This window comes from Zeus faber, assembly GCF_960531495.2.
Source record: "Zeus faber genome assembly, chromosome: 16".
NCBI lineage: Eukaryota > Metazoa > Chordata > Actinopteri > Zeiformes > Zeidae > Zeus > Zeus faber.
In genome coordinates, this window is record NC_137202.1 from 20574151 (window position 1) to 20588617 (window position 14467).

Sequence of the window (14467 nt, forward strand, 5' to 3'; positions counted from 1 at the left end):
AATATTTTTTTGGCACAAAAAATAAAAATAAAATAAATATATATATATATATATATATATATATATATATATATATATATATATATATATATATATATATATATATATATATATATATATATATATATATATATATATATATATATATATATATATATATATACACACACACACACACACACACACACACACACACACACACACCCCAAAAATAGAATTCAGGTACCAAGAAAACACACACGCAAGTACAGTAATAAAGCATATATCAGGTTCATTCATAGCATAGGGATTTTTAATGAAAAAAAAACATTTTTGGCCCGTTTTCTTTCCTGGTGAGGACAGTTTTTCTTATTAAATGCAAACAGTGCATGGATAATATGGACTTGCCATGAATCGCTGTGAAAAAAAAATCACATTCTTTCAATAATTTTCACTGGAAAAATACTTCTTCTGGCCTCCTTTGTGGCTTTTAAGACAAATTCAAAAGGCTTTTATCTTTCCACGCCTTGATAAGATCAACAACAAACACCTACTGACCTGTTGAAATGAGGACTGTTGAGGAAAAGCTGAGAACTTGAACATTTTAGAACATTTCTAATTATAAACTAAAGGCTTCAAAGGCATTTTGAGGCTTCGGTTGTCTGACGTAGTCTGAAAGTTGGTCTAAACTGGTCTAAACTCCGGTCTCATCCTTCCAGAATATCACCATCCCACTCAACATCTACCGAGGCATCAGGAACCTTCTGGACTCCTACCACCTCCCGGAGCTCATCAAGGTAGCAGCGAAGAAATGTCTCAATGTCCTGTTTTGTTTTGTTGTCTTTGGCCTCGTCTCGCTTTTGAATACGATTGAATGTTTTAGTGTTATCGGGTGGATTTTTTTTTTTTTCTTTCTTATGGATTTTTATGGCGGGGCCTTCTGTGGTCGGTCAGAAATGGCCGACGACGTAAACGGACAAATTCCAAAGTTAGACCCAACCTTGGACCTGTGGCACAAAATTCCTCTTCAGTGTTTTTGATATTTAAATGACACCCTTCTATAACATAGGATATGTTCATTTCGTGGCCTTGCACAGTCCGCTTGTTGGCTGCCCTCCCTCCGTTTTACCTGGCTTGCCCGCTTTGCCGTTTCAGGACGTCCTCACTTTGGTACATTCCAAGGAGCAGCTGTCGGAAAACAATGGGCCCGCCCGTTCCCTTGTCACCGTGAGTACGACAGCACGTGCGACAGCGAGATAAAAAAGAAGATAACTGCTCCACAGACACGTTGGGAGAATGAATAAGAATGTCACGAAAAATCCTCCCCCAAAAACTTGTGACCCATAATCATTTAAAACACAATTGAAATGTCATTTAAAATGTGTCTCTTTAAATCATTTATTTGCTGCAAGTGTTGGAATGCAGCCAAAATGTTGGGGTGTCTAATTTTAACCATAACTCATGTGTAAATGAGCTTTTAGACGTTACTTTTTAAGGCATGAAGGCTGTGTGTGTATATAGACCTAGGTTGCCTTTAATCTTCCTTCTGGAAAAATCATTTTTTTATTTATTTTTATTTATTTATTTTTAAACTCAGACTATGGAAAATTTAAGGCAATTTTTAACCATATACTGAGAGACTATTTCAGTTAGTTCAGATGAAAAGTGTGATTCAGTCTAGGATTAGGCCTAATCTGTGTCCACCAAACCGTTCAAGTATGTTGTACCGATACTTATGGCCGAATGAAACTTCTTTATGTAAAAGCCTAATGCCTGCGATGATGCCTCATGGGGGGAAAAGAAACATTCTCTGCCGTCTATATATGTGTACAATATGAAATAGAGAGGGATTTTGTGTGTGTGTGTGTGTGTGTGTGTGTGTGTGTGTGTGTGTGTGTGTGTGTGTGTGTGTGTGTGTGTGTGTGTGTGTGTGTGTGTGTGTGTGTGTGTGTGTGTGTGTGTGTGTGTGTGTGTGTGTGTGTGTCCCCATCAGGGCACTGAGCTGAAGCTGGAGTCGCTGGAGAAGAAGTTTGCTGAACTGAAAGCGCAGAACAAGCCGGTTGGCACCACGCTCAAACAAATGATCATCACTCTCTGTGTGGAGGAGGTACGCAGGAACGGTCTTTGCAAAAATCTGATTTAGAGATGGAAACAATGGAGAGGTGGTATTTTTCCCGTAGAAACTCTTGTTTTATTTTTTCTCTTTCCACTCATCCCAAGTGGGGAAAAAAACCCTCATTAAAGTATTATCTATAAGTACATTTGTCTGCTTTAGGGTCATGTTTAAATTTTTTTTTTTTCTTTTCCGCGTGATATGAAAGTCGTAGTAGAATCAGAGCTTCAAATCAAGGTATCGCCTGCGGGAATCAAGCGAATATTTTGGAAGCCATGACTTATCAAAGATGAAGGGTTTGAAAACAGAAGTTGTGAGAAATCAGGGCTTTAAAGTTTTGGAAACATTTCCAGACTTTTGCAGCACAAAATACCCATTTAGAAACACAATTTTTGCTTGAATGGTTGCGTTTGGATAGTGCCAGACTCCTTCAATGAGATCATGTCGAACGTTTTTCACTGAAATAATATTCGAATCATCGATTTATTAATAAAAAAAAAATTGGGAAAATGCATAATTCAAGTCATTCCTTTAATTTTAAGTAATTTTATTTCATTCCGAGTTCATGTTCACAATAGTAGCATGACCCCCTGTTATTCCGTAACTTCTAAGCCTTCCCATTTCCTGCAATGATTTGTTTCCCCAACAATGATAGTTTTAAGAAAGTGGCACTTTTCACATTGTGCTAGTGAAAGCCGATCACCAGGGGACAGCATGCAAACAGCAGCGTCCTCTCAGCCATTTGCATTCTTGGAAATTGTTGTTTTCTGGGAGCACCACGCTGCCGGCTGCCAATTCCGCGATATGATTGAGCTTTTTGCCGCCCTCTTCTCATAATCCGCAGCAACACGGCAACTACGTTTTTCGGAGAAGTGAAATTTCTTCCTTCTGGTGATTATTTGTTGTCATTGCGTCCTCTGAGCCCGCGTCAGCGTGGCAGTTTTTTTTATCACACACAGACCAGGTTGTTGTTGCGTCCTGGTTAATTTATAACCTTATTTTTTCCAAGTGGTTTCAAATTCTGACTTCACATTACTCGGATATATATATATATATATATATATATATATATATATATATATATATATATATATATATATATATATATATATATTTGGGCTTATTGCCAGCTTCCTGTTATTATATATATTTTTTTCTGATCTGTTCGTTCCCTTTCTTTGCTCTCATTGTTACCTCCTGACCCACTTCCTCCTCCTCGTCAACCCGGGGAGCGCTTCACTCTGACCCCGTCTGCCTCTCCGCCCCAATCTGGAGCCCTGACGCCTTTCATGTCTCCACCCATCTAGAACCTGGAGCAGGCCCTGGAGCTCAAGCGCCAACACGAGGACCAAATGACCGACGGCGCCTATGCCACCCTGATCAACCTCTGCTGTCGCCACGACAACGTGGACGAGGCCGTCAACCTGAAAACGGAGCTGTGAGTGGAGCCCGAAGAAGGAATGCGCACGCGCACGCACACACACTTGTTTGTTCATATTTTCTTATCTCCATTTTTATTCGCCCAGCAACACCTCTCCTGGGCAACCAGATTTGGGTCGTGTTGGCCATCTTGTGCGGTCGAGGTTGTCGACCACTTTTGTTAAAAAAGTTGAAATGAAGCGTGGTATACCTCAGCATGTTAAGAAACGTTTTACTCTTTAAAAAAAACGCAAAACAAGTAAGAATGATTAAAACTTGGCAACCAATTCTAAAAGTAAGTATCCGTCCCCGTCATGGCAGGTCAACCTGGCAGCCATCGGATTGCTGACAACCGCTCTCTGACCTCATCTGATTTCTGTCTCTCTGTCGCCCGCTCTCTGCAGGAGTCGCAAGGATTCGTCCGTTGCGCTGGACGCCAATAAATACATCGCCCTGGTGAAGGTCCTGGCCACGCACGGCAGAGTGGAGGGTGAGCGTCCCGTCTCTCCCCCCGTCTCCCCCTGTTCTCCCCATCTCGCCGTACTTTTCTCTTACCCTGCGTCCAAATTAACCGGCCATTTTCAGAATGCACGGTGTGTTACCTTCGGCCCGTCAAGAGAGCCAATTACCATCGGTGTTGTCGCGTAGCTCCACCCGCCCAATGACAGGCAAAATGTTTCCTCCGTCTATCCTCACCTCCGCATCTTTCTCGCTCTTTCTCCTCTGTCAGCCACCACAACACACACCTACAAACACACACACACACACACACACACACACACACACACACACACACACACACACACACACACACACACACACCAGTCTGGATGTGTGTCATTCTTCGCCTCCCCCCATTACACACACATACACACACGTGCAGTGTCAGTTAAAAATGAGAGAGCAGGAAAATTACAGGACTGTGTATTTTTCCAGAATTACTGAAATCCGCCCTGATACTAATGGCAGATCATGTCTGCCAACGTGCTTGAACATTTCACACACAAACACACACCCCCAAACAGACACATGCAAATTTTGCATGTGAATTCAAGCAAAAGGCATTGGGTGGGGATGGCTGTTGGGGTGGGTGGGTGTGTGTGTGTGTGTAACGCCCAAGACATTTGCCATTAGCTAAGAGTGTTTATATGGAAGGGACGCTTGTCACCCGCATTAGCACACATGGCTAACCCTGACATTAGCCTTCCCCCACCCAGGCGTTTGTCCACCCCGCTCCCCACTGCATTCCAGGTCTGCTTGAAGATCATGCCTCCTGGCATCTCTCTCTCTTTAATGGCTTTGTTCATGCACCTACTGCCACCCCACCCCACTCCCCCCTTCACCACCTTATTTACTTCCCCAGGAAAGTTTCTCTCTCTTTCTTAGTTCATTGATAGATACATTCTATCATTTGACCTCAACTTTCCTCACGATGTTCCATTAAATTCCCCTTCCTGCAACTATCTGCCCAGCTTTGCTAGGTAAGAGGTAGTCCCCTATACACATTATGTCCAACCATCCATTTATCCTTAGTAGATATCAGCACTGCGAAAACTCAAACTCCATAGAGAGGAAAGCATTCAGTGTCTTTACTCAAGGGGAGAATTCCTCCATTGCAAAGATGTAACACCAAGAACCGTACCAAAAATGTATCACTCAGTTGTGCTGCTGCAGAAACGATGCAAAAAAGTCTGTCCATTGGTAACTAAATGACAAGGCTTCAAAAACACGGGTAGTTGAAAGGTTATCGCAGACCGCAACAAAGCCGCTGGCATGTATTTATTTGAATTTGAGCAATTTTAGTCAAACGGCAGTGGATTCTCCTGAACCAAGGGGACACCATTGTGCCAGGTTTATCCTGTTTAATTTTAATGAAATGCCCAAACACATAAACCTGCTTGGATCTGTGCTACCGAACTCTCTTCTCTCCAATCCCCTTACCCTCTCCCTCTTTCATTTGACCTCCCCCCCTTCAGTCTCAAACCCTGTCTGTGACCCGTCCTTGCCTCTTCCCCTTTGCCCTTCTGTCCATCCACTTTGGTAAACACTGCGGGGTCTTTTAGTGTGTGTGTCTCTGTTGGGGGAGAGACATGGCTAACAGTCAAGCTGTGGAACATTATATGAACCAATGGGCTGTGTGATGTTTGTTTACCTGGCTTGTCTGGGGGGGGGGGGGGGGGGGGGGGGGGGGTGTGTGTGTGTGTGTGTGTGTGTGTGTGTGTGTGTGTGTGTGTGTGTGTGTGTGTGTGTGTGTGTGTGTGTGTGTGTGTGTGTGTGTGTGTGTGCCTCTCTCATCTGGCTCGCTTTGCTGGCTGCAATGGTCTGTTGAGCTGATGGATATGCATACTGGCTAAACGCGCAGATGAAGGTAGAGAGAGGAGAGCGAGACAGGGGGAGGCTGGGTTAGAAGTTGGATGGAGTGGTGTTAGCTGGTGGAGCTCCATTTGGGCAGATCAACTCCAAGCCATTGGCCTCAGTGATTAATGGTTATGTCAGGGAGTGATGCGGAGAGGTATGGATGGAGGGAAGACTGGATGCAGGCACAGACGGAGGTATAGGGAGGGCGCAGACACTGGCCCGTCGGGCCAGATCTTTGGGTTCACTGTCTGTCTGGAACCCGGTGACCTTCACTTCCACCTTGGCTCTATGTGTTATCTATCCAAGTATTCAGTTTAAGATCGGCATTGATCATATATTCTTGATCTGTACCGTTTTTATTTTGAAGGTTTAAAGGGGACCTATTATGCTTTTCCTTATTTTCGGTCACATATATAATGATAAAATGTTGGTCTTTCATATCCGACCGTATCATTCCGACTGGTCTGAATGCTCTGTTTTCCCTACTCTCTGCAATTTTTTCTTTATATGGTCATCTGCTCCATCAGATCCACTGTGCATTTCTCCAAGCAGAGCCAATTAAACCGTGTGTTTTTATTGTGGATGTTTTTATTTTATTTTCCAACGTTTACCTGAAACCAAAAATCCCCATGTGCGAGGGTCCCCGGTGCGCTGTCCCCCCACAAGCTTGGAGCACGGCAACCAAAGTCGGAACAAACTTTTAAATGATGGTTAGGGTTAGCCTTGTAGATCTAATATGAGCGAAGATTGAGCAGCTGGATTGCTTACTTCCCGCCTCAAATTTGTTCAGAAACATCTTTTGGTGGACTGATCAGGTGAAATCCGTGAAAGTTACCCGGAATCCATGCTCCTATGCCATTGGCCCACATAACTGGTGGCCTCGGGAAGGTGGCTCCACCCACTCAAACAGAGCGTCAGGAACACAATTGATTTTGAGGTATGTTAGAATGGCTGTTGGTGTTTACAGCAAAACTCTTCAAAAAACATATTTTGAGGACCTCAGAGACCTATTTTTAACTTGTGTAAAAAGGAGCGTAATGAGTCCACTTTGATGGGAATATAAGAAAAATAAATTAATTCAGTTCTTCATTCGCCATTTATTGACATCAGACATGAGTTTTTGGCTCGCTTTCCAGATGGCTCAACCACGGCCAATTTGGGGGTAGATGTGCTCTTGTCACAATGTGAATTCTGCATGTCCTAGGCTAGGCTCAGTTACTCAAATTTTGCATGAGCAAAGGTAAAAGTAGCTTCTGCAGAAGCTATAGAGCAGGTAATGTGTTAGGGTTTTTTTTTGTGTGGATAAAATACTATCTTCAATAACTATCCACCCATCCAGAGACAGTCGATGTTTTACCCCCTGGCAGACATGGCTCATAACAATTAAAGCAAATTCATGTTTTACATCTCGTTGTACAATGCAGACGAACAAGCAAGAGCTTCCCCGTGAAAATCATTCCTTCATTTGAATTTTGTGCCTTCATCTTTTAGCCCATTTAAAACATGTGACAGCGTTTTGTCCCCATTGCCATAACAACTGGCATAGAGATGTGGCACAATTAGAGAAACAAACTCAAATTTGGGTGGCAAAGCACAAAATGATCCCATCTGTCCGTACGCCTGCTGGCTACTTTCTTTGTTCATGGGTGTTTTCCACCGAGAGACATTGAGGGATGGGGCTGGGTATCAAAATACTTTGATCGTATCCTCCAATTTGAATTGATTATATTGAATTGAACTAAACATTCTATGGTCCTACGTACCCAATTTCATCTATCTACACGCAGGCATTGGCCAATGTATATTGCCCAATGCCTGTTATTTCTTGACCTTTTTCCTCCTCTTGTCAAATGGACCCAACAATAATATGCTAAAAGCTGGTCGAAAAATTAGTAATTGTGTAATGTAATCCTCATTTCGCTGAAAAGGAGCTCCAATGTGGGCTGACGAATCAAGTCGGGGGCTACGTTTTAATCATGACTTTACACGCTTGTACAAAGGTTTACATGCTTCCGCTTCCTTCCTGTGTGTTTTTCCTCTCCGCTGAACGGTGTTGATTAGTATCTGTGGAGCGGAGCGGCTGTATCGCTGTCAGCCCATTAGCTGCAGTCAGAGCTGACGGTAAACACATCTTAATAACCTGGCCCCGATACATCGCAGCTGCGAGCGTGTGCGCACTCACACGCGTGGAGCACACTCACACAGACGCGCTTGGTTCATCGTTTTCTCTACGCGGGTATTGGCCAGATGGGCACGGGGCCTGGTAAAAAGCCCTCCATTACCGGCTGGGCTTGACCAAACCAACCCATCCCTCGGCCTGCTTACCGGGGACTTCCTGGCGCTGCGGCTGGCCCTACTGATCACATACCTATAATTTAGCCCCCGGCGCGCCTTCCACGCGGCCACGGCAAAAAGCTGGCCTCCATTGTAGGGGTCTTGTAATTGTAGTCTCGTTTAGAAAACTGCAAGTAGCAATTAGCGCGGAGTTGGCATTATCCGAGCTGGGATTGAATCCCCGCTGGGCGCAAAATGCTGTTTTAATATGGGTTTGTTTTCCCCACATGGAATTAGCTAAAGGGGTCTTTTATCATATTCACACACCCTGCTCTCTCCCGGTCAGGCTCTGTCTCACTCCCCCTGCCTTTATTCCACTATCTCTCCTCCTGCTCTTTGTGTGTCTTTGTGTGTGTCTTTGTGTGTGTCTTTGTGTGTGTGTCTTTGTGTGTGTGTCTTTGTGTGTGTGTGTGTGTGTGTGTGTGTGTGTGTGTGTGTGTGTGTGTGTGTGTGTGTGTGTGTGTGTGTGTGTGTGTGTGTGTGTGTGTGTGTGTGTGTGTGTCTTTGTGTGTGTGTGTGTGTGTGTGTGTGTGTGTGTGTGTGTGTGTGTGTGTGTGCGCGCGCGCGCCAGCCAAACTGTAATTGCCCACATTTGAACTCTTTTCCTTCCCTCTTTGTCCCCACCCATGCAGAGGCCGTGGACATCCTAAAGGAGATGAAGGACAAAGAGGTGATGATCAGCGACGCCAACGTCTCCTTGCTCTTCTACGCGCTCAACAGCGTGGCGCTCAAGGGCGACAGCGCCACCATGCGGCGCCTCCAGGACACCGTCTTCACCCTGGGCCTGGCCAAGCCCACTGCCAACCTCTGCTCCCCGCTCATCACCGCCTACCTGAACAGGTACAGGGGGCGGCGGCTCGGTATTTGCCGCTTTTTTGCACGCTCCCACACTACGCTACTACAGTCAAAGCTGGAGCTCTTTCTACACACGGAGGTGGAAGTTCACATGCGTGCTCCGACACGGAGATGTACAGGTTGACATATAAATGACTGAACACGCCCACTTTCTCTTATCCAGGAAAAGCTGTGTGTGTGTGTGTGTGTGTGTGTGTGTGTGTGTGTGTGTGTGTGTGTGTGCGTGTGCGTGCGTGCGTGCGTGCGTGCGTGCGTGCGTGCGTGCGTGCGTGCGTGCGTGCGTGCGTGCGTGCGTGCGCGCGCGCCTTCTTCCCCAGCCCCACTCCGTGATCAATAGCGTAGGTTCCATTCTCGGTCAGTAATTCAGTCAGAGAGAAGATGTGGAAATTGCTTGGTGATGTGCGAGTGTGTGGCGTTACAACCAGGCTTTGTTTTGTTTTTTTGGAGGAGGATTGGCCAGCTGCAATCCCCCCACCCTCCCTCCCGGACACGACATACACGCCCTTTATGTGCATTTCTGGGAGGGGGGGTCGGAGTGAGTGTGTGTGTGTGTGTGTGTCTAAGCGCTTGTGTGGTCAGAAAATGGCCATTAATGCTTTTAGGCTAAAATGGTAATATGCAAATGATGTAACCAAACACTAACCCCGAAGGTCAGTGGCGCGGCCCCTTTCCTTCGCCGCGATTCAGTCGTGTGTGTGTGTGTGCGTGTGTGCGCGTGTGTGCGTGTGTGCGTGCGTGCGTGCGTGCGTGCGTGCGTGCTCATGTGAGCTCCTGTTTGTCAGAAACGGCTTTTAAGTAGATCAACTCATTAGCATGTTAATTATGTACAGAGTACTAATTGCCGGATTTGCCGCAGCCATGCGGTGCACCGTTAAGAGGACCTACAATACACATGTGTGCGCGCGCGCGTGTGCACACACACACACAATGTTTACCTTCATGTCTTTGGTTATGCGCATAAAGCACTCATACAAACATACACACACATACATACATACATATTGGGAGGGTCCCCTGCTACCGGTTGGTGCGTGGCGAGTCTTGGCACAGCGCTGGGAAGGTTCCGTAGTTAATCACCGCCTCTGAGATTAACAGGCTAATTTACTCCTGGGTCGTGAACAGCGGCCAAAACATTTGCCGCCGAGCAAAAACAAACATTCACACGTCCGTCGACCGCACGGGGTTCAATAAATCAGGTGTGCCGTACAAAGAAACGCTCTCGCCGAGAACGCTCTTTCCCGGCGCGCGGTTGGCTGTGCCAACGCCTTCACGAAAACAAGCTGAAACTCCAGCGCCTGGCTCGGGTTCCCCGCGCTGAGAGGAAGGAAACGGTCGCCTGACAGCAGACAGCGGCACATGGTGGCGTCGGAAGAGGCTCCCGTGGCGGAAAGTTCCTCCATATAGTGAAGCGTCGAAACCGTCGGAAATGACGGGAACCAACGGTTTATCGACATAGCAAACCAAACCCGGCCTGTAATAATCGTTATGCGAAGCCACGTCCCGATGATGCGGCTGTGCACGCGTCCCGCCGTGACGCTCGGGTTTTTTCCCCCCAAACACTGCCGGGGATCCCCAGGGCGTTCGGCTGTACGGCCTCGCGTTTCCGGGAGCGGCAGCCCTCCGACTTCACCGCCGTGCGGGCAAAGGGCTGTTTTCGCTCCCCCCGTGTGTGTTAGAAAGACCTTCAGTGAAGTAGCCCTCATGATTAAAAAAACCAAAAAAAAAAAACCCCCTCTGGCCCGTTGTCAATTTTCTTTTTTAAAGCCAAATTTTACAAATCCAAGACAATGAACCGTGATTGCTCTTCTCTCTCCATCCTGAAGAGATGAAGCTACAGTAGCACTAAAGCCTAAAAGAAGCAGCTAGCGGCAGCTACTCTGACAAGCCCCCCTCCCTGCGCAAGGGCGGCTGCCAAAGGGAACTTGCGAGCCTCCAGTGCTCCATAATTAAACCCTCTTAAGAACCCTCTTTTTTTTGTTTTTTTTTAACGAAATGGCTTGAAAATGGCAAGGGCGTGTAACGTGCACTTGCATGCGATTGTGATTGAGTCTATTGCATAGATAATCCTCTGCATGCCAAGGTCTGAGGCAGGTTTAAGTACCACAGCACTTGACTTCTGAACGCATCTCCTTGATATCTGTTTTTAATTTTTTTATATAGTCTACTGTCGTCCGTCCCCCCCTTTCACTCCCACCACACGTCAGTCAGCCTGACTGCGTCAGCAGACATACGGGCTGTGGAGAGGGGGGGGGGGGGGGGGCTGCGGCGGCTGGAGAAATGAGGGATAGACTGAATGAGAGCGATAAAAGAGGACAAAGCCAGTGTCACTCCCGCCTTCGCCTGTCTCACTCCCGCCTTCGCCTGTCTCATCGCCGCGTCAGCGCTAATGACTTAATGAACACTTCTCTGGCAGATTAGCCCCTGACAGCCCGTCATACACACCGCCCCGTTAGCTGTGATGCCCATCCACACAGCATTGTTCGGGCTAACCCGCTACGCTAGCTGGCAGCTAGCTTGCCTCGCCGCATCTCCCCGGCGGTGATTAGCGACGTCGGATGCTAATGATTCCAACAAAGGCCAAGCTGGCAGGAGATGTAAGAGAGGAAGCAGGGGGAGACAGTGGACAGAACATGAGCGGCGCAAGAGGAGGGCTGACAGAAGAAGAGTGTTTTCAGATGGCGGAAGCACGTCGGGATCACTCCCACTCTCTGCTGTAAGCTACTTGATGTGCAGTGAGTTGAAGCAGGGCTCGGCCGGGAGGAACGTACTGCCGCCAGAGTGAGAGATAGGAAATGGCAAAATGGACTGCGTTTGTATAGCCATTTTCTAGTCTTGCGACCCCCTCAAAGCGCTTTGCGATGCATCCCTCACATTCACACACACACATTCATATACCGATGGCGGCGGCAGCCATGCAAGGCGCGCACCGGCCCGTCGGGAGCCGCGAGGGGCTCAGTGCCTTGCTCAAGGACACTTAGACGCGCCGCCGGGAGGAGCCGGGGATCGAGCCGCTCTTACCTCCGGCGCCGCCGTGGCCCCAACGCGGCGACAGAGGCGGGAGGGCGGACGGGAGAGGAACCCGTCGAAGCGAGTGGTGGTGAACCGGCGGGTGGAGGAGGACGCAGCGGCGGAGGCGCCGGCTGAGTGCGGGCAAACACCCGCTCTCACGTCGAAAACCCTCCCCGAAACCAACGCGTATCGGCGCGGGAAGCTGGGCGTGACATTCCTTGCCGCGTAAAAAACCTGCAGCTTTGGGGGTGTCATGACCGCAGACTGGTGGAACGTCAACACCGCCCCCCCCCCCCCCCCCCCCCCGCTTGATAATGGGGCTTGCAGCTGTTTGGAGATTCGGGGAGTGGGTAGATTTGAGGGAAGACAAAAAAAAAAAGGGGGGGGGGGCTTCCTTGTCTCTAATCCTTCAGGTTTCTGCGGCATGACGCGCCTGTTATTATTTCGGGGCCTAATTGGCTGGAAAGTGGCTGACATGCAAAGTTGGGGACATTAGCAGGGGCCGTACTGCAGTAAATGGAATCGCAAAGTGACAGTTAAATTGTACCCGGGGGAAATTATCCATCCCCCCACCCACCCATCGGGCATTGATGGGGGGGGGGTGAAGGGGGTGGGGGCGCGCGCACCCCCCCCCCCCTTCACCTTATTTTACCAAGAGTTTAGTTTTTCCTGAAGATGTCTCACTAGGTAGGTAGGGAGGTGGCGGCAGGCAGGCAGAGTGGATGAAGGACACGGGAGGAATCAATGTGTCAAATGTTGCTTTCACCAGCGCTGCCAACTTTGTTGTTCGTTTGTTTTTTGTTTTTTGGGGGGTTTTTTGGTGGGGGGGGGGTCAGGCGGGAACGTCTCTGGCCCGGTCGGCCACGTATACCGCTCTTCAGCACATTAAAGTAATTGAGTTACGGCAATTACGCGCGGCTCTCCTCTTTGCTCTTTTATTTTTTATTTTTTTGTTTTGTGTTCTCTCCTTTCCCGCCACACCTGCACTCCCTCCACAGTTTTTTTTTTTTTTTTTTGTTTTTTTTTGGGGGGGGGGGGTTCCCTCTCCGGACGACTTGTTCACCCGCTGTTGTGAGGCTGGACAGCCTCTCGACTGCCACTGCCAAATAATGTTGTCCCTCTCTTGGTATCAGTTAGCGCTGCCCCTCTACCCCTCCGCCCGTAATCACTCCATCTCTCCTCCACTCCGGCCTCTGAAGCACACGTCAAGGTCACTTTCCTCCTCCTCCTCTTCCTCCGGATTACTGGCATGTGCTTTGCGTTTTTTTCTTGTGTTTTTAAACCCCAGAGCCGGGCATATTTCTCTTCTTTGACCATCTAATTGATTAGAGGAGAAAGCACTTGAGAAATTATATCTGTTGATGTTCTCTCTCTCTCTCTCTCTCTCTCTCTCTCTCTCTCCCTCTCCCTTTCTCTCCCCCTCGCTGTCTCTGTTTCTCACTCAACCCTTCACTTCCTCTCTGAGTGGCTGCCCTGTCTGCTTTGACCTCTGGGTGATTGACATGGTAATTACCCAATCAGCAGATTGATGGCAGTGCTGTCACAATAGAAGGGGGATTGAAGTGGTCTCTCTCTCTCTTCTTCCTTGGTTCTTTTTCTACCCATCTATCTATCTCTCTATCTATATTGGGCAAGAAATTTATGACATGAGATGGGCAGAGGGATGGTGTGTGTGTGTGTGTGTGTGTGTGTGTGTGTGTGTGTGTGTGTGTGTGTGTGTGTGTGTGTGTGTGTGTGTGTGTGTGTGTGTGTGTGTGTGTGTGTGTGTGTGTGTGTGTGTGTGTGTGTGCACCTGCTCCTTCATTTTGTTGCCATATATCTGCAAAATGGCTCAGCAGGAGGCCAAGGTCACCGGAGGGGAGCAGGGGCTTGACAGCGTGGTATCATGGGGGGGGGTTAAATAACAAGGGGAAGAGAGAGCGATTGAGCGCGGTAGAAAGTGAGGACACAAAGGAAATGGGCTGCAGGGGTAAAGGGAGGGAAAGAAAGAAAAGGAACGCGAGGTGAAGGGTTCTGATGGGGTGAGGGCGGGGAGGAGACAGTTGAGGAAAGAGGTTCAGAGGCTAAAGATCACACCAGACACTGTCTATTATCTGAATTCACCTCTAAAAGCCTGTCCGAAAAAGTCATTAGCCCCGGTCCGGAAGGTGTGCGGAGTTCTGAGTGTTGTGTACGGTGGGGGGTTGGGGTTTGAGGAGGGTGGCTCACTCGGTCATCACAGCCGCAGCGGTGCTGTCACGGCTTGAAAGGCCTGCATTGTTGCAATGGGTCACAGCCTGTGAATGGGGAGGTACAGGGGTTAACACCCGCAACACATTCCCTGTCCTCTAATCCATGCAGTCCTACACATGGACCTGACACCTGTGTGTGTGTGTGTGTGTGTGTGTGTGTGTGTGTGTG

At 48.0% G+C, this 14467-nt stretch overlaps 1 protein-coding gene across 1 annotated transcript in view; it reads left to right on the forward strand.

Moving 5' to 3' along the window:
• The window catches only part of lrpprc (leucine-rich pentatricopeptide repeat containing), a 62731-nt gene that overhangs the window by 21932 nt on the left and 26332 nt on the right, over positions 1-14467 (forward strand). Inside the window, exons 18-23 of the mRNA XM_080016173.1 lie at positions 699-776; positions 1135-1206; positions 1973-2086; positions 3400-3530; positions 3916-4001; positions 8836-9043. Of these exons, the coding sequence (XP_079872299.1) occupies positions 699-776; positions 1135-1206; positions 1973-2086; positions 3400-3530; positions 3916-4001; positions 8836-9043 (689 nt within the window). The remainder of the gene's footprint in view (positions 1-698; positions 777-1134; positions 1207-1972; positions 2087-3399; positions 3531-3915; positions 4002-8835; positions 9044-14467) is intronic.